This window comes from Dama dama, chromosome 23 (assembly GCF_033118175.1).
Source record: "Dama dama isolate Ldn47 chromosome 23, ASM3311817v1, whole genome shotgun sequence".
Classification (NCBI taxonomy): Eukaryota; Metazoa; Chordata; class Mammalia; order Artiodactyla; family Cervidae; genus Dama; species Dama dama.
Window position 1 is genome coordinate 18,042,188 of NC_083703.1, and position 20,499 is coordinate 18,062,686.

Genomic DNA, 20,499 nt, shown 5'->3' on the forward strand with positions numbered 1-20,499 from the left:
GACCAAATTTCCAAAGCATAGCCTTTGATACCGAGAACATACAGTGCATTAGGGAGATATTCTAGGATTTAGGATTCTAGGATTTAGCTATCACTTCTAAACTGTGACCTAAGGAAAAGGCATAAAGGACAGGTGTGGTTACAAGTCTCTCCCCTCCATCAGCATTTTAGAGTAGCTTTATCAGTTGCCATGGGAGTGGTCTTGCAAGAGTTGGCCTGTTTGGAGATGGGTCTGTGCTTGAGCCTGTGTATTTTCTGTGTCCCTCAGCGCCTCCTGATTTTGAAGGGGTAACGACAAGAGCCTTGAGTCTTCAAGGGAAAAAGGACTACAGTCTCTGGAGAATCATGATGCCAATGATTAAAAATAAGGACTTTTTTAAAGGCACCGGGGGAAAGCTACCATTAGAGCAACTAGTCAGGGCTGACGTCTTCACAGTACTCTCACAGAGAGGAGACGATGCATACAGCTCACTGGTGCCACAGTTCTTCCCATTCTTGTTGAGGAAATACAACATAAACATCTATTTTTGCTCATAAAAATACCTCTAGGCAAGACAGTGAACCTGTAGACAAACTATATTCTGGCATTTTTGTCATTAGTCCCCTGATTTTATGTGGTTCTCAGGGGCCTGGCTGACCCCTGGGTCCAGGGCTGGAAACAAGATTCAGGGGTAGCCAATGAGAACCACCCAGAGAACTATGCACCTAAGAGGCAGTAATGCTGGAGCCGCTGGAGGCCACACAGGAGCCAAGCTTGAGAGGTAAGAAGATGGCCAGTGACACTGGTGTACGTTGAGGATGGGGGGTGGGATGTGAGCCAGAAACAATCCCCTGTATGTTCCTTTAAAGAACATACATACTTGCTCACCATGTTGGCTACACTTATGGTTCAACACCAAGTGAAAGAAAGTCGCTTAGTCATGTTCGAGTCTTTGTGACCCCATGGACTGTGGCCCACCAGGCTCTTCTGTCCATGGAATTCTCCAGGCAAGAATACTGGTGGGTTGCCATTTCCTTCTCCAGGGGGTTTTCCCAACCCAGGGATTGAACTCAGGTCTCCTGCATTGCAGGCAGATTCTTTACCATCTGAGCCACCAAGACAATGCCCCAAATCATGTAAATCTTGATACCAGGGATTTGGTTTTTAGAAACTAAGTACTTTTTGAGGTGAGGATAGGAAATGAGATTCTAAAGCATATACACATGCTTGAGAGCAGCGCCCTGTATTTTTATTAATGAATCTACCATTTTTCATTATATAAGAGCTGGTCAACCTCCTGTAGGTAGGTGGCTGTTAGGGACATCTAAGTGGAAACATCTGCTTATCACAAATGTTAGTCTTATCTTAATCTCTGCTATGCAGATTAATTCCATATAGTAGATAATTCAGTCAGGAGACGCCAAGAAAGTCCATATACAGATATAGCTTTAAAAAAAAAACCTGACACCATAAATGGTTATTAACATACATAGTTTTTAGTGGGGACTGGGAAGAATTGACCTAATTTGGAATTCAGGACTATTCTCCTAGTATCTCCTGGATTAGATTAGATACGTAATAGTTTTTTTTTTTTAACAGCTGGATTTAACATACCAGCATTTTGTGTTCTTCTCTGTTAATATGAGCTGGAGTCTTGCATTTAAATGATGGCTACAGCTTACCTGTAATTACAATTCCATACCACCACATGCATTCTGTGTTGTTTTATTTTAAGAAAGAGCTAATTTCAAATCTCCATTACAACTAAGCTGATTATGAAGTCTCAGTGAAGGAGGCCTGGTGTCCTGTTTACAAAAGGACGGCTACTGTCCTTCGGCCTTAAAACTTCAGGAAGGGCACCTCAAACGGCTTCGTGTTTGCGTGTTTCAATGCCAGAGCGTAGGAATAGACTCTGGCGTCCACCGTCAGATGTTCTTCAGCTATCAGAGCTAAAGGAGGTGAAGAGCATAAGTCAGACAACCAAGTCGAAAACGGATAGTAATGCCCCTTACCAGTCAGCCAGCGGTCACAGAGCAGCCACTGTGTGCCGTGCCTGTGCTGCCTGCCGGTGACAGCGGTGATGGACAAGACACTGTCTGCCTTCAGGGGTCTTACTCTAGCGGAAGGATACAGGATGTAAGAGCAGAATTATGTCTCCAGCATGAGACAAGAACAAGGAACAGTAGGAACAAGAAAAGACAAGAGCACATATGCCGGGTGATGATTTTAATGTTAAAACAGTGAAGCCTTTTAAGTTACAGATCCATCCAGCACCTCGTGGATGGCTCACTACAGGGCCCTGCTGCTCTAAACCACCCAGTGGTGATGACTCACGCATCCTCTCCACGGTCAGGGACACACGTGTTCCACCTGGAGGTGAAGCTGTGCATCCAGAGGGACTGGAGTGAGGTCTCAGAATCAGATCTCAAGGGGCTTTCGTGAGGACTTCTGTTTTATTCAGATGGCAATCTGCCCCTTGTTTCCCAGCCACTTGCTCAGGAACAAGCTCAAGAGACGGTCTGACCCTCAAAGACAGGGTTCTGTCTTGCTCATCTGTGCCGGCTGGGGGTGAGGTGGGGGTGGGGAACGCTGAAAGCTATCCTCATAGCAAACTGAGCTCCAAAGTCCTTCTGGCCCACTTCCCAAAAGTAACTTGCTGAATAAATAATGATTACTACATTCTGATGCTAGTAAAGCCGGCTAGTAAAGCGGCTTTCTTTGCCCCTCCCACTTCTATATCTACAGATTCCTCTCCAACATCCTCAATATTCCGCCCCCACAAGGCTGGAAGGGAAGTTAGCAGGAAATAAGGAAGGAAGGAATTTTTTTACAGGGATATTATTCTGATATAAAAAAAGAAAATAGAACATAACCTTCAAGCATCTGTGTGGCAACATTATCCTGTTTAGTTTTACTCCTGCCTTCTCAGAGGCAGGGGCTGTCTTACTGTTCCCATTTAATGAGAAATGCTAAGGGACTTGTTCTAAGTTGTAACTAATACACAGTCAGCTGGGCCTCAAACCAGTCCGACCTGTGGGCCCCAGAGCTATGCTCCTGGTGACGGTGGCCATGACTTTGACTCGACATAGAAATGTTTTGCTATTTTCAAATGCTCTGCCACCCGGAAAGGAGACATCATAGGTCACCTGCAGTTTTCTTAAGTTTCTAGGTATTTACTTTAATGAGGAAGAACAAAGAAACAATTACGTTCCCCATTTGTTGGGGTTAGGGGTGGGAAAAACAGAGAAAGGTGATAATCAAGAGTGCTTACCCTCAAGTCTATTCAGCAGGTCATTCTTTGGTAAGGAAATTACTTCCACAAATTCTAAACAAACAAAGTACAAGTGAAAACTGAGCCAGACGCCAGGTGAGCCCACCCGAGCAACTCACGATGCCTTAGCCACTCCCGCCGCAACACGCGGCGCACAAGGCCAGCCCCCGGGGTGTGACGACGTACCTCCATCTCCTGAAAACACACAGAAGAGGACATTTCAGCAAGGCCCAGCGTGGTCACACACTGCACGGCTTTTGTGCAAGCCATGACAAAAAGACTACAAGAGTTTAACAGAAACCTGGGTCTCTGATTTCACTTATATACATGGTTAAAAAAAAAAATCCCAACAGTACAATGTTATTCTTCTCTAAATCAAATGTTTTAATAGCCAAGTTTAAAGCATATTCTGTGATATATACACACACACACACACATGTGTATGTATTTTTAAACTGTTAAAATATATATAATATAAAACTTAACAATTTGACCATTTTTGAAGGTACCAATTCAGTGGCACTGAACACATTCACATTGTTGTGCAATCATGAGAACATCTGCATCATCCGGAACAGAAAGGTGGTGCCCACTGAACAGAATTCCCCACCCCCCACTCCTCGGTGGCCTCGATCCCACCTTCTGTCTCTCTGAAATAGGTAGGTATCATGATATACAGCTATCTCCTATCAGTGGAATCACACAATACCTGCCCTCCTGTGTCCAGCTTAATCTCACTGAGCACAATGCTTTCAAGCTTCACGTATCTGCCTGCTTCACTGCTTTATGGCTGAATGGTATTCCACTGTAAGAGTGGGCCACGTTTTGTTTACCCTTCTATTAATGGAAACGGGTTGTTTCCACCTTTTGGGTATTGTGAGTGATCCTGAATGTCCACCTGTCTATTGGAGCCCCTGCTTTTGATTCTCCTGGGGATTCACCTATGGGCGGAATTGCTGGATCACAGGCTAATTCCATGTGTGACTCTCTGAGGAACTGCCAAACTCTTCCTCATCATGTTTCATCCACTAGTTTGAAAATTGAGCACTTAAAATTAGCTGCGATGGGAAACTGGAAACATTGAGGAACTAAAAGGGCTGGGAAATGGAAGGCCTCCACTCTGACACGTGATGAGGTGATTCTGCGTCACCACCACCCTCTATGGGGTGGGAGAGCACATGGAACTGACAGGCATTATGGCCTCTGAATCCAAGCCTGCTAAGAAACAGGGGGCAAAGAACTTCCCCAAAGCTTCACTAAACATGGAACTCAATAAAGAATAGTTAATATGGTGCTGTGCCACAGCATTCCTGCCATTCTTACAAGGTAGACAGAGATAGAAATTGGAGTGATTCTGAAAATTTTCACTGATCACCATTTAAGGTCCGTAGCTCTTAAGTGGGAATAAACACCATACAGAAAACATGGAAATGCATAATTTAACATTTTATGTAAAGCAAAAAAATCAAGGAAGTGCTGTGAGAAAAGTGCTAAATACACAAGATTAAAAAAATAGCCAAGTGTACCGACGAAGCATCTGTGAAAGACCATTATTCTATTAATAAAAATCAAACTAGTAGTATGTTAAAAGATAATCAGTGCAGCGCAACCACTGTCAACGCAGCCAGTGCACACGTACCTGGCTTTGGCTTAGGCCTTACATTTTCAGCGTCATCTCCATTGATAGTTACGGTCACGATGTGTGCGGTACAGTTTGACAAGCCTGGATCCATGCACACAGCTGGGGAGAGAGGCAGTGGGTCACCTTTCCAGATACTAGTGAGATGTCATTCATCACTGAACTGTCTCTGGAAGAAGTGTCAGCTTGTGACTCATCGTTAACATGGAAGTCACATAAGAGAACTAGTTTCTCCTATGCGCTTAGTATACACGCTGTCAGGCTGCAAAGCATATGTATAATCAGTACTGATTTTCCCCAGAGTTCCTGAGGGAAGTTTGGTAAGTCCAAGGGGTTAGATGTAAAATCCTTCCACCGCATCAAGAAAGTCCCCCAGTAACAAGCGTGGCATATGGATGAGATAAATAATAAAGCTTAGAATGTGGAAACCCTGAAAGGGACCCTAATTTCATAGTAATTCTACAATTTCAAGTCATTTTTGTTCAGCTGTGCTCTCATGGTGGGGAGGGGGGACGGGGTTCACTTACAGATGACCAGCCTTCATCTAGGCTTTGTTTTCAGTGAATTAGCCAAATAGAAGCCACCTGAATTCTTGACATGGAGAACAGTCAAGGAGTAAACCCTTGAACACCCAGAACAATCGACCATCTGGCTGGTTTTGTGGGAGCAGCGCATACCTGGAGAGCAGTCAGCAACGTCGCCCTTGTAGCCAGTTTCCTCCTCGAGTTCCCGAAGAGCAGCTGCTTCTGGGCTTTCGTTGTCGTCGATGAGACCTGCAAACCCAGGCACGTGAGAGCGGGACAGGGAACCCCCTGCTGCTGAGCTACGTGCCAAGAACCAAGAGGTCTGGGAAAAGTGGGTGTGCAGATAAAACTGACTCAGGTTCTGATCCGTTATAGAAAAACTAAAGGCAGAAGAACACTCTGGGCAGATTTAGTAGGTTCTGCTTCTCACGTTTGGCCCTAGATGCTTCTGTGAGCACCTCAGCGTCAACGCTACGGTACAGCGCGACCTCCTGCACCGGCGGATTCAGCTAGGTGCGGGCCGGCGGGAGGTCTGGACGAGTCACGTCACCACAGCGCAGGCATGGGGACAGTGGTACCCATCGTGCTCTCCTCCCTCAGAGCCACACGGAGGCCCTGTAGGGAATCACCAGTGTAAACGTCTCCTGGGCAGCAGATGGGAAAGGACGGAAGCAAAGGCCGGGGGTTGGCATGGGGTGGGGGTGGGGGAAGATCCAGGTACCACTAGTTCACTGTGAGGAGGACAGCAGCATAGCAAGTCCTTTTTTCTGAAAGAAACTTTTAAAATGCTAAGAAAAAGTGAACATGGGTTAGTTAATTACTTTTTTTCTTTTTTAAACTAAAATGGCATATTTGTCCTATTTTTGGCTACACCGGGTCTTCATTGCAGCGCTGAGCTTTCTCTACTTGCAGCAACTGGGGGCGACTCTAGCTGCGGTGTGAGGGCTTCTCATTGCAGTGGCTTCTCTTGTTGCCAGCTCCCGGGCTCTAAAGCACACAGACTTCAGAAGAGGTGGTGCATGGGCTTAGCTGCTCCACCGCACGTGGGATCTTCCTGGACCAGGGCTTAAAGCCCTGTCCCCTGCACTGGCAGGCGGATCCTTAACCAGTGGGCCACCACGGAAAGTCCCTCAATTACTTTTAAAGTTATTTCTTCAGTGAAATGGCAAGGAAATGAGCAAGAAAATAAACCTGTTACTTAATGTGTTGTTATGAGATGGACTGAAAATAGAGAACTTAAACCACTAACAAGAAATGAGACCTCCTCTCTTCACACGGAAGCAACCCAATGAAGTCCTAGAATATGTACTGCATTCAATTCTAGATACCTTCTGTAACGACTGAAAAAATATTCGAGTTGAAATTAAGACAATTTCCTTGGCCTGCTTAGGTATGGGAGTAATCTTTTGACAAATTAAAACAGGCGAGAAAGAATGTTGCTAAGAAGAGGGCAGGTGGCCTGGAAAAGTGAGCTATGACACCTCCATGGATTTGCGGATCACTGGGGTGTGGCCTGGAGGTACTTCAGTGCACGAGTGGTTTTATTTTACTTGAAACCATATGGACAGATGAAAAGCTGTTAAATATTTAAACACCACTGTCCTCAGGCTCTGCCTGGGCTTAGTCCCACTGTCCCCCAGGGGTGATTCTCCCCCCAGTGTTGTTACTCACCCGCGGGGAATTCTAGGCAGTAGCCCCCCATCGGGGGTCGGAACTGCTTCACCAGAATGATGCATTCGTAGTGAAGGGTTCTCTGCAGCACAGGGATGACTGCCACACCTGTCAGCAGGAAATAAAACCAGGGAAACCCCAGTGGAAGGTCAGCAACGCCAGTGATTTTTGTTTAGAGCAGTCTAACGGAAAGCCTGCCTTTTAAGAAACACTGCAGCTAAAGTCTTTCTTGTATTTGCCATTAGTAATAGGAAGTTAATTTAAGCTATAATACTGGCAGTTAACTTTGGAAGTTATTAAGAAAAACAAGGAAAAAATAATGACACTTCCATGTTGTTTAATTTTCTTTTTTAGTTTAATAAATAAAACTTTATTTTATAAAATAAAAGATTTTTATTGTCACGATTTCTTTAAAATAAAATCACAACTAGAAGTAAACATTTAGCCCAGGGTCCAGGACAAAATTTCAGTCTCCATGAACCTCTGTGGAGACTATTTCTCACCCAGCTGCAGCCAGGTGGCCACTTAAAGTTACATAGATCTGTGCTCTTAGATTTCCTTTAAACAATAAAGAGAGTAAGTTTCATTGTTCATAGTCTATGTTAGCTACACTGAGCTTTACTGTTTTAGGATAAAAGAAAGGCCTTTTCTCCCAAGTTATTTGGCCTTCACACCAAACCCAACCCAAAGGCCACTGGATTCTGGAAAACACAACTGCTCAGGAGGACCACTCAGCTCCTCTCACTTTCCCAGCATGAAAACAGCAGCTGCAGCAGCTACTCTGTCTGCTTCTAGGAAAACCAGAACACAGAACAAAGTGCAAAAGTAAAAGGGAAAAACGAGAAAGACCTATTGCCCAACTTCCCCTAGACCAGAGGTGGTTTTCAGGACTGTTTCTGGGATATTTGTAGCCAAAGCATTCATGTCTGGAAGGGAAGGTGGACTGAATGAATAGTCTTTTCCTAATTCATTGCCTCATTTCCTCAAAGCAAGTGGTCACTACTATAAAGCACACAGTAGTGCCAAGTAAGATTTCCAAACTAAAGGCTCTCACCTAGATGCTCTGTCCAGAACACACGGGGATTTCTAGAAGTCGTAACACGTCTAGACACAGCGTGTGGCTTCAAATTACACTGACATGTTTGGCTCTGAGTAGGATTACATTTTCCCTTCAGAAACACTGTTCTGAGCCTATGTAACAGGAACCAGAAGTTACTTATAAAGAAAGCTCGATTTAGTTACACAGTGTTGCAAACAGAACACCAGAGTTAAGGATGAAAGATCATATGTGAAGACAACCCTGCTCTGAAGTCATGGTTAGAGTAAGGAACCGTCCTACCCCCAGGCTCCCACAGTCATGTGTGGGGACTTGCTTTCGGGAGAGTTCTAACGGGTCTGCACTCATACCGTCAGCCGACTGGCCTTTCCTGGTTGTCCGCTTCACGGTCTCCCACGTTCTGTTCGGGCAGACAAGAAAAGTCGAAAGCATTAGTGCTGAAGAGGAGACTGTTCGTCGGTTTTGTGTGTGTAACCAGCACCTTACAAGTTCGAAGCATGCACATGTGCTGAGGATAACGGCCAAGAACACCACACAGTAAGGAGCTGTATCGAAAAAAGAGCCAACTGTGCTTTCCCATGGCTCCTAAAATTGCCTAGGAAATCCACTGCTGACTACATCTAACTCTCTGCCTCTGAGTGGAGGGCCTGCCTTTCTGATCAGCTCACAAGTCATTTATTTGAAACACTTCGGTTTGGATTACGGATTTGTGGTGAGTAGCACAGCTGGTGATCAAGCTGTGAAGGCCACGAAGCAGTCCGTGCAAACCCTGCCCCTGTGCAAATTCCAAAGGACACTCTGCGTCACGTGAACCACTGAGACAGTTCTGTACAGGGGAGATTTTAACACCAGTGACCCTGAACACTCAATTTAAGAAATTTACTATTTACTGTTTGAGGGATTAATCCTCTTAGGTGAGTGCTCTGCTTTGCATTTGTGAGATACCATCTAAGAGGAAAACGTTCCCCAGAAGAACAAGTGGGGTGAGGGGTTCCTGGCCCCCTCTTACGGCCTTATTCCTGACTAGCTATTTGTCTCAGGGAATCTGGTACTGACAACCCAGTTACTGGCACAATCCTGCTGTTTAAAGGAGATTAGGGAATTTCTTCCTCACTCTCAACCCTTTGATAGAGAAAAGCAGTGGTTAGAGATGAGGGTAAGGAAGCAAACAATTCTGGATTTAAAAGGAGGAAGACATCTGAGTGGACCCAGGGGGACAAAGGTGTCCACATCGGATGTCGGTTTGAGAGTGAGTATAAGAGCTGCTCCTCAGAGTAACCCTCATACCTTTTATCCAGTTGTCCTTAAGGCTTGGACCTTGCCACATTTCTATGAAAAAATGTCAGATATTTAATCCAGTTAAAAAAAAAAAACTCTCTGTAAACTAGATCTTTTAGTATTGAACCCAAGTTCTAAAGGGCAAATATGTCAAAATGAACGTGTGACAATCAACAGGACCACCATGACAACTCACAGCTGCCAACATTCCTGTTAGTAGTAAGAAGCCAACCAACAAGCCATTCTGATCAGTGATACAGACTGCAAGTGACAACACCTGTTGGCCCAGTCCTCTCTGCGGCCTCTTAGGGTTAGTCCTAAAGACTGAAGAAGATAGCTGGGAGAAGCACTGAAGGTCCCATCCCAAATACACTAGGAACAAGGGAAGCAGAGAGAGGAGCATCATTATAGTGGTTAAGATGAAGTAAATGAGCAGTATGGAGCCACAAAATAGGTATGTATTTGTAAGAAATCCTACAATAAGGACGTCCCTGAGAGCCCCAGTCATCTCCGAGAGACTCAGAGAGGAGAGCTGTCCACCTAATTGAGTCAGAAACTCCGTGTCTCCACTTGGTCACTGGGTGACCCCATAGTCACGACCTCCTGGTGACTACTTTCTCACCTGTAAAACCAGGGAACTCAGGGTACGTTGTCTTAAAAGTCTCTGGTAGCTTTAGAATTCTGATTCTGGTTGACTTGTTGTTTAGTCGCTAGGTATCAGACTCTTTTGTGACCCTCTGGACTGTAGCCCGCCAGGCTCCTCTGTCCATGGGACTCTCCAGGCAAGAACACTGGAGTCGGCTGCCGTTTCCTTCTCTAGGGGTTCTTCCTGACCCTGGAATCGAACCCACGTCTCCTGCATTGGCAGGCAGATTCTTTACCAGAGCCACCTGGGAAGCCCTAAGGTTGAGTTACTGTTTTTAATGTTTGTTATCGGAAAGCCTGTTTCACTTTCTTCCCCCTAGGCAACCAACTCCAAGAGGCAGGCAGGGCACCAGAGAGTGAGCTCAGCTCTGTCCTGGATGCCGATACAGAGACACAAAATCAATGTCTCTCCCCAGATCAATTCTGTACCCTCGTCCATGAATGAGAGTGGGACAAAGAATTCTCTAGCTGCAGTTTTGTTTTGTACATGAAGTGTTTTATAAATGTATAAATCATAGCCTGCTCTAAGTGCTCTGAAGCCTGACAATCAGGTATGAGATGTTAATGTCTCACACGAGACCTTCTGGAGGCCACAGGGAGCCCTGTGTATGGACGGATGGGGAGGAATGTGCTGTCAATAGGCTCACAGTGTGGAGTCTGGAGACCCCAGAGCCCACTCCCTGCTGCTGGAGGAGACTCTCCAGAGGCTGAGACCGAATTGTGAGTATTTGGAAATAGGTCCCACGTGATTCCGAGGCACATCCCTGATGAAATGAGGATGGGGAGGGTGACAGTCGACACGTACCCTTCACACTGGCCAGTGTCAAGGGCTCTATTTTGTGTCATAAGCTTAACTTGACAGGAAAGAGAACCCGACTGATCCAGGCAGGCTGGGCTCTAAGCTCTGGCTACGTTTTCACAAGTGTAAGTGCACTGGCCCTGTCACCGAGGCTTGGACTTCCCGGCGTCTCTGTGGCCTAGTCCTGCCCAGCCGGCTCACTGCTCTGTGGATGGGGCGAGCTGCCATCAGCTTTCTCACTTTGGGTTGGACCGTGCTATGGACATCTTAATGTTCCCCACAGCTCTCCAACATTGGACCCTGTTACTATTTTTTGGTACTTTAGTACATATAGTCAAAAGTTGTTAAAATCACTGGCAAGTCCATGTACTTTAACACTGATGAGAGATGTATTTATTACCTTATGAAGAAACTCTATACTTTTATTTGATCACTTAGAAACCAGTTTTTATACTAATGAATTTATATCATATAACCTGGATACTAAATTTAGCAAAGTTTTCCTACTTTCTCATTCTCCTTTTTCTATTTCACTAAGTAAATGTTTATTTTAACACATTTTTCCTGATAGTTATTAAAAAATTGATATTAAAAAAATGCTGAATAGGAAAGTTGGAAAAAAGACTAGTCACATAGCTGCCATTATTATTTTGCTACAGTTTTCCTTCTAGCCTTTTCTTACACATTATTTGGCAGAGTTTAAAAAGCATTAGAAAAAAAGCATATATCCAATTTCCTATTTTCTTATCAGCTTATGAACTTTTCTCATACTATCAGGTGGTCTTCATGATCTGCTTTGGAGATGGTTGTACAGTTTTTTACCAAGTAAATACACTGTAATAATCATTTTTCTCTTTTTAAGATGTTTAGATGCTATTTTTAAGATGTTCAATTTGTCCTTAAAAAAATAATTATGATGGAAATTTTTTCATGCACAGATCTGACTGCAAGTAATTTTCTTAGCACAGTATCAAGACACTGCAGGGGCCAGACTCCAGGAACTCCCTCCCCACTCCCACATTTCTTTATGGCAATTGGTATTTGCTTTACAAAACTTTCCCCCCTCAACTTACCTTTCCATGAACAAGTATAAACCTGCACATTTTATCCCAAACCCAAGTATTTTCCCTTACATTCTAATTCAGAGATGAAAAAACTGGTTTAAGAGGAGGAAATAACCTGTACTGTTATTATTCTGCTTCTTTATCAGCTGAAATTAGGCTTGGCCCAAAAGTTTTAGGTTCACCACAATCTACTTGAGAATGGTATTAAAACAGCTCAACTAGATTCTTTAAGACAGAGCTTACAGTGAGGAAAAGATCAACGTTTGTGCCAAACACTAAATAGAGACCCCAAGAACCCAAATCCTGAGCATTTTTCAAAAAGAAAAAAACAGTTTACCTTGTTTTACCAGTAGGATCTCTGTAAGTTGTTTTTTCAAGTTTGACCCATTTTCCTTCTGAAATTAACTAAAAGGAAATCAGACAGTAAGTTGGGAAACTTTCAAACTGAGCTGTTTTATTTTTTTATTCTTTCAAATTTTTGTGGCTCTCAATGATGATCTTTTCCCCCTCAAAATCTGTCCAAGTTTTTAGTTCAAAGTAGTAAAAGCTGTTTTTCTGATGGTGGACCCGCTGTTCTGTGGCATTCTGAAGGTAGGATTGAGAACTGAAAAGAGATGAGAACTCACGAATTCTGGGTTGTGGGGAGGTCTGAGGAGGAAGGGGCTTTCTGGGATGCTCCTAACCTTCTCTCCTCCAACCTGGTGCCAGCCACACAGGTGTGTTTCAGGGTGTGAACCCCAGTGGCATCTGATCGCCAACGCCTACACAGCAAAGCCAACTCCAGGGACTCCATGGCCAACAGACACATCCCCCGTAGTGACAGGGGTTCACCACCCAGCCTGAAGGGCACCCAGCATCATTCCACTTAGATGCCGAGGAGGTTAGGTTGCCAGGACTAGCTCACCCACAGACCACACTGAGTGAGTGCAAAGGTTCCCTGTGTACATAAAGCAGCAAGTGGCCTTTTTCTAAGTATTCTATCTTTTACTTGTCGCCAGCAGCAACCTAATAATTATTCAGCAGATCTGTTCACAGACAACACAGAAGTATTTTTAAATCAAAAAGAATTCCAGAAAGATGTCAAGCTCAGAGTTTCAAAGATGAAGGATTTAAAGTTTGTCCTCTGCAATGGTTCCTGCAGGAAGAGACTTTTTAAAAGGTAAACTGGATAACATGCAACACAGATTCAAAATGTAGGTTTCTCTTGTCCTTAAGCATGCATATTGAGGCCACAAATAGCTAACCAATCTGTGATATTTAGGACAAAATGTCTAAGCCTTAAAATTCACATATGATTTATTCTTCTATCCAGCGAAACTTTCAATGAAAACTGAAACAACAAGGTCCTACTGTACAGCACAGGGAACTATATTCAACATCCTGGGATAAACCACATGAAAAATATGAAAAATATGTGTGTATACATATATACATTTAACTGAATCACTCTGCCATACAGCAGAAATTAACCCAACCTGATAAATCAACTATACTTCAATAAAAACTAAATTTAAAAAGATAAGTAAAAATTGAGAGTTTTAAAAATCAACAGTCGAAACCCATTTTAAAAACAGCCTCAATTTCACTAATACATATAATGAAGAGACACCACTGCTATCACACAAGAGCAAAGTGGCCCTGAGTCCTCAAAAGGAGCAGGAGATATGTTTAAAAACTACCTTGAAGAATTAAAAACCATCATTTGAAACTGTAAATTTCTTTTAAACTCAGCTTTATGTGGCAGAGGGGAAGGGAAGTAAAAAGACAATGTATACCTCCTCTGAGATAATAGACTGTTCGGTATTTCGAGAAGAACCTGCTGTTTCTTGTTCCATTTTCAAACTAGTTGATCTTTACAGTCCACAGGCAAGAACCTCACGCTGTAAGAGAATGAGACTGGTTTAGGCTACATTAATTTTTCTGAATTACACATTGTCCACAGGTCACTGGGCAAAGTATTTACTTAAATGGGGGAAAAACCCGGGTCATCAAAGCTGCGTTCCTCTGCTGAAGGTGGGGGAGAGCTGCCAGCCGCCCCGAGGTAGAGACAGAACAGGAAACGCAAGGCCTCTAGAACAGCCAGGAAAGAACAGAAAGCGGCCCAGTGAGACCAGTCCACAGCCTGCCGTGCCTGAGGTCTTCAGAAAACACTTTCCAAGGAGAAACAGAACAAAGGTTGTACACCATGCCCCATGCCCACCCCTCAACTGCCATCCCTTATCAACTCTTTACAGTGAAACTTTGTATTATACGGGCGGGCTGCTTCTCTTTCCCATTTATCTCTGTGTTAAATGTATATGCCATTTTAATAACTGAAAACTGCACAGTTCAATGGCCCATCCAAAGTTTCCATGTGGATCAAAGTCACAGCTGCACATAAGGAGTTAACTAGAAGCACAGTCTGTTAGCAGAGAGCCCCGTCCAGGTGGCCGTGGGCCACGACTTCCGTTGTCTCTCTCATGCATTCCCTCAATTCCTGTATCCTGAATGTCTGAAAGTCTTTTTTGTACCCCCAAAGTTGATTGATAACTTGGCTGCAGATACAATTAAGGGCTGAAAATCATATTTGGAGACCCCTGCTCAGTGTTTTGCTTCTGAGAAGCAAGCTGGCTGCTGAGAAATCTGGAGTCACTGATCCTGGATCCTCTTCCCTGTGACCCCGTGTTCCTCCTCTGGAACCCACAGTTGTTGACGTCCAATGATGCTGATGTGACTTTTAAGGGATTCTAGTGGGTCCTTTCAACCTGGAAACTTCATTCTGTGCTTCCTTTTATTTTTAAATACTCATTTATTTGACTTTGCTGGGCCTCAGTTGTGGCATGTGGGATCTAGTTCCTGAACCAGGGATGGAATCGGGGCCACCTGCACTGGGAGCATGGAGCCTTAACCACTGGACCACCAGGAACTCCCCCATTCTGTGCTTCCTTAACTGAGCACTTCACTGATAATCTCCTCCCCTCTGTTCTCTCTTTCAGGAAATAATACTTAGCTGTCGGACTTCCTGAACTGATCCTCTGTCTCAGTAACAAACTAGTAAGCTACATGGATGTTGAGATATTTAGAGACCATCAGTCAGCATATTAATTCTATGAATACAGCAAAAGAAAACAGGCAGCTGTTCCTTTGAAAGTAACCCAGATGGTTATTATTAGGTGAACTTTTAACTGGCATTGATTTAGATCAGACAAACAGTTTACATCATTATAGACAATTAAAGTGGCAGGCTGCCTTGGACAAAAACGTACCACAAGTTAGTTACTACTTGTCTGCACCTGAGTGCTCCACACCCCAAGGAGAGAACTTTATCCACCGAGATTTTTATCTTCTCGATTTCCATTTCCTTCTATTTATAACATATATATCAGAGAAGGAAAACTTCCCCCCCTTTTAGTTCTGACAGTTAAGAGGAAGTGACTCTCAGGCAACCAAGCAACTCCCTTCAGTGCACAACAGAGTCTCTCGGATGGTACAAAACTTTTGGATTCAGTCAAAACGTTTACCTCCTCTGAAAGTGACTCTGACCCAAGCTTCTTAAAGGCAGAGAACTGTAGTCCTCAGAGATACAAGCACCACCAGAAGGGCAAACAGGAAGAGCCAGACAAACTCTAATTTTCTCTATGAAAAGATTCTTAATCTGGATCCCCAGGGAACAAAATGGTCGGTTAACACATAATTTAGAAGAGCACAGAGGTCCTCCCCTGACCCCCATGTGAGCATCTTTAAGGGCAAAAGGGCATCTAGTTCCTTCGGATTTACACGGACCTTTAAGGTATTTGCATTATCTGCTGAGGCTCCTTATGTTTCTCTTTATAGCTGCCCTCAGATCTTCAGATTGTTGATGAGCTGAAAAACTAAAAAAGCCCTATTCTCGTCCACTACTCATCTAACCAAGTTAGTTAGATTCAAGCACAAAACAGTCCCAGTAGAAATCAAAAATCAACCCTTGGTTGGCAAATGCTAAGCTAGAAGCAGTTGTTTCAAACATTGTATTTTTAAATGTTTAAGCTAGAATGTAAGAGGTCTAGAAAAACAAAAAACAAGCTCCTGACATAAATTACAAAAAAAGAAAGAAAAAAGTGGCTAACAGGGCTGGGTAATTGCCTGGAATGCAATCAGCCCCAACGGGAAACAGCTATCTGTGGCAATCTATCGACTGTGTTAAAAACAAAAATGGGATTTAAGAGTGGTTTCAGAAAAATGCTCTATACTGCTCGATTCCCAAAATGTCCATGATTATGAAACCACCTCAAAAATATTACTAAAACAAAATGAGTATTACTCTCAGCACCGTTTCAGTCAGGGACAGAGGCTGAATGGTGCAGCATGGGGCTGGTCACCACAAACACAGACTGCAGAAACCAGTCAGTGTTCTATGCTTGGCTGCACCTCAGGCTCCATCACACAGCCAGAGAGCTTTCCTGAGGGACTTGTGCTATTTTGAAATTTAAAAGATTAATTCAAATTGTATCCATTTCATTAGCTAGAACTGAAGGTCATCTACATTTTGCCAGTAGGTGGATGTTATACAAAAAACCCCACAAAAACTCCCTTGTACCACGGACGGACTCCTACGAGTCCACGGGGTCCCAAGGAGTGGGGTATACAGCTGAGCGATGAGGCACACAGTACACCTAATGTTGAGTGTTCTAATTCACAGAGTATGTTTTCACCTACTTTGGTTAAAGACGTGAAGGTCTATGATGAGACAGATGTATGCTTTTTCCAGGGCACAAAAAATGAGGGAAAATGTCACAGGATTCTTAGACTCCTGCACAGTGGCTGGCAGCAGTGTCAAACTAGCTCTGTGAACATGGGCAGTTCACAAGTTCAAGTGTATTGCAAGCATGAAGTGACCACGATTCCTGCCCCAGGGGACATTACACTGGAGGACACAAACAGCCATAAAGGCAAATGCCTGCCAGAAAGACAATGTGACGCCAGAGTGTTTTAAATGAGGCACAAGTCACATCCACGCAGGAGGCAGGGAAAATAGTAAAGACTTCTTAAAAAGGCGACTGTTAAAAGGCAGTTTGATACTAAGCTATGATTTAGAGACTAAGAAGGCCGGGAAAGCACTCTGAGAGGAAGGATCCATGTGAACCAAAAGCAGAGATACTGACTGGGGGAGGGGTTGACAATTTACAGGAGTTCACCAAGTTCTGTGGCTCTCAACCTTTCCCTCCCCACTCCCTCCCAAGAGAAAGCCAAAAACAATCCCTTGAGTAAGGGACGATGGTAACATTTATAAACACATTTCCAAGGGCTTACACAGATTTGGCTGGATGCCCACCCCTTTCCCCCACATTTGCAGACAAACAAAGCACTCAAAAACCCTAACCGGCAAGTCACAAACTCCCGTTGTTGGGCATGTTCCTCTTGGGGTTGGGAGAGAGATAAATGATCACAACAGCTGGATTACCAAGTTAAACAAGAGTAAGATTCAAGAAGTTAAACTGAGATTCTCAGAAGCCAAACTGTAGAGTATGCGCCCAGGCTCCTCATCATTCATTTATTACCATACCTGAGTCCTTGCAGTTTGCTGAGCTTGCAAAGTGAAGCAAAACTCAGGGCAAGAAATCACACACTGGTTAATCTCCCTTAGTAAATAGCTGAATATTGTAAATACCATCTAGACTCAATCAGCCAGTTTTATAGATAGAGAAATCAATAAGGCAACTTGAAAGAAATTAAGAGGGAGATCAATTTTTGCAAAAAATTACTTTGTGTTAATAGGTACGTCTAAGATTCCATTCTAAGTTCTTTCAGGATAATTACACAGAAAAACTACTTGATTTATAATGAACAAAGTATCATTAATGTAGTTACATTTAATATTCTTGGTTATAATTATAAAACTTCAAAATTCTTAGCTTTTTAAAGGATCATATATATGTTGTTGTAGGTCACTAAGTCATACCTGACTCTCTGCGACCTCATGGACTGCAGCCAAAGGACAGCTTCCCCATCCTTCACTATCTTCTAGAGTTTGCTCAGATTCATAACCATTGAGTCAGTGATGCTATCTAACCATCTTATCCTCTGCCGCCCTCTTCTTTGGCCCTCAATCTTTCCTAGCATCAGGGTCTCTTCTAATGAGTCAGCTCTTCGCATCAGGTGGCCAAAGTATTGAAACTTCAGCATCAGTCCCTTCAATGAATATTCAGGGTTGATCTCCTTGCCATCCAAGGGACCATCAGTACTTTTATATGTGTATATATATATTGGGGGGGGGGGGTTGGCGCTGCATTGCAGGGCAATCAGGGATTCCAACTTGTGCCCCCTGCTGTGGAGTCTTAACCACTGAACCACCAGGGAAGTTAAGATTTTGATCAGTACTTTTTTTGTACCATCTATGGTAAAATTTTGGTATCCACCTCAAATGGATTTACTTTAAGTGAGTTCTTTGCTGACAATGATTATCCTTACATGATGAAAACTTCCTGTAGTTATTTTGATCATAAAGGAAAGCCACTGAAAGTATTCTTCTTTCTTTTGTTTTTCAGTAGGTGTAGGGGTTGGAATGGGCAGGAAAGGAACTAACATTTTATTGAAATTATACTACTTGACGATTTTTGATCATTTATCTGGTGATTTACAATCATTACATTTAGTTCTGGTTAAGCAAGAGTGAACTGACTGACTTACTCTTGGGAAAGTTAATTGGTTATAGTCATATGGCAGTAAGACCAGTGAAGGACCTGTTGTAATAGCCCAGAGAAGAGAGAACATAGGTTTGGAGCAGCAGTGAGCAAACAGATTAATTCCTTGCAGATGAGACTTTCTGCTTTTCTTCAAACAGTTTCTGGGGATGCCAAAGCTAATCCTAAGAAGGAGAGGATCTTAGAGGGAACTGGGAGAAAGGGGCAGTGCAAGTTCGAATTTGGACACAGAGTTTGAGATGCTGGTAAGATATTCAAGTGGAGAAAACCATCAGGCAGTTGGAAATACTAACCTACAATACTAGTCATGTTATGGATTCAGAGAAGGAAATGTTTTATCATTATTTCATTTGGAATTAGTCAATAACCCTCCCCACATCACTTTGCCTACTCTGAAACTGAACAACAAAGATGGGTCAGTGAGAAAGTGCAATTTTAAGCAGATATCCAAAATTTGTGTACACCCTTTGCAAGGGTGCCTGTGGACAAGCCCAAGGTAGGTAACTCTAAGAAGCAAGGGGAAGGTCAAAGTTGCCCAGTCGCGCCGGACTCTTCGTGATCCCATGCACTGTAGCCTGCCAGGCTCCTCTGTCCACAGAATTCTTCAGGTAAGAATACTGGAGTGGGTAGCCATTACCTTCTCCAGGTGATCTTCCCCATCCAAGGATCAAACCCGAGTCTCCTGCATTGGCAGGCAGATTCTTTACCGTCTGAGTTACCAGGGAAGTCCGTAAGAAGTAAGGCTAGGTTTAAAAGGTGTTTCTCAGCACCTCGTCATTTTTCATTCACTTTAGAAATAGAAAGGGAACGTAATTTTAAGTACTCTACATTTTGGTCGCCTTCTGATACTTCCTTGCGTAAGGAAAAGAACACGGACTATAAGATAATAGGGGAGGAAGAGGAGGAAAAAAGAAAGTTATTACAAATTCGACTAGTAGTTTTCCTACGGTCTTATGAATTCAGCACGGTATGGGTACGGATACAATCGGGCTGTGTTTTTGCAAGCTGCTACGTTTAAGAGGATGGAATAAATGAACTTGACGCTCAAAAGCGACATCTCACTTCACCTCACCTCACCCCTTCTCTCCTCTGTCCTCCAAATTTTACCTCCTCTTACCACTTCCGAAGTCTGACTCCCGGGATCGCAGAGACGGGACTCCTTCCCTCTCGTTCATAGCCTTCCCGACGAGGCAAGCGGGGGCCGTGACTCCCTCTGCAGATGCCTCCACCGCGGCACTCACACTAACATCTCACTGTGATGTTTGCAGTTTCCCGGACCCGTAGGAGCCCAGTTCTTCCACCCCAGTCCCTGGTTTGCCTGTGAACCTGCTCCCCTTTCCCCCCGTTCCGCGCCTCGCGGACGCAAACCCGGCCCGCAGCCCGGGACGAGCGCGCGGCTGTCCGCACGCTCCAGGTGTGCTCCCTCCGTCTCCCCGCCAGGAACCCCTGCATGTGATTGGCCCGCGCCCAGTTACCTACTCCCAGGCGTGCGGCGAAGGGATGCGGACTCCTTTAGGAAGGGGGAGGAAAGGAGAAAGCACGGGTCCGAGGAAACGAGGCTCAGGAGGTGCAGTTCTACTGCAGCAGTCGCAGCCGCACCTCGCGGCCAAATGAGACGGAGGATGCGCGCTCGGCCCCTCGCGGCACCCGTAGCAGCCCTTGCCAGTGACCTCGCCGCAGAAGATTACCTTCCGGGGCAGAGTCCGCCTCTAGGCGATAAGCTGCGTTTCGCTATTTACAACCCTCTTCGGAATTCTTCCAGAATTCCTCTCCCGCGGCCAGAACTTTGTGTGTGTACACTAAAAGCACGCCCAAGGTTCTTTTTCTCTGCCGTGTGTGTGTGTGTGTGTGTGTGTGTGTACACTAAAAGCACGCCCCAAGTTTCTTTTTCTCCGCTCCTTCCTCCTTGCCTC

The 20,499-nt window shown here is 44.2% G+C and overlaps 1 protein-coding gene across 4 annotated transcripts; it reads right to left on the reverse strand.

Moving 5' to 3' along the window:
- Positions 1 to 1,453: 1,453 nt before the first annotated feature.
- On the reverse strand, positions 1,454 to 20,465 carry NUDT5 (nudix hydrolase 5). Of its 4 annotated transcripts, none has more exons than XM_061126082.1 (9): positions 20,275 to 20,465; positions 13,703 to 13,807; positions 12,265 to 12,332; positions 8,492 to 8,541; positions 7,085 to 7,192; positions 5,567 to 5,662; positions 4,890 to 4,991; positions 3,251 to 3,445; positions 1,454 to 1,928 (listed from the first exon to the last, which is right to left on the reverse strand). In XM_061126082.1, the coding sequence occupies exons 2-8, from the start codon at positions 13,760 to 13,762 to the stop codon at positions 3,366 to 3,368; spliced, it is 564 nt and encodes a 187-aa protein (XP_060982065.1). In that variant the 5' UTR covers positions 13,763 to 13,807; positions 20,275 to 20,465; the 3' UTR covers positions 1,454 to 1,928; positions 3,251 to 3,365. The 4 variants fall into 4 exon arrangements, with proteins under 4 accessions (XP_060982065.1, XP_060982063.1, XP_060982062.1 ...); XM_061126080.1 differs by lacking the exon at positions 20,275 to 20,465 and adding an exon at positions 20,062 to 20,237; XM_061126079.1 differs by lacking the exon at positions 20,275 to 20,465 and adding an exon at positions 20,066 to 20,236.
- Between the last annotated feature and the right edge of the window lie 34 nt (positions 20,466 to 20,499).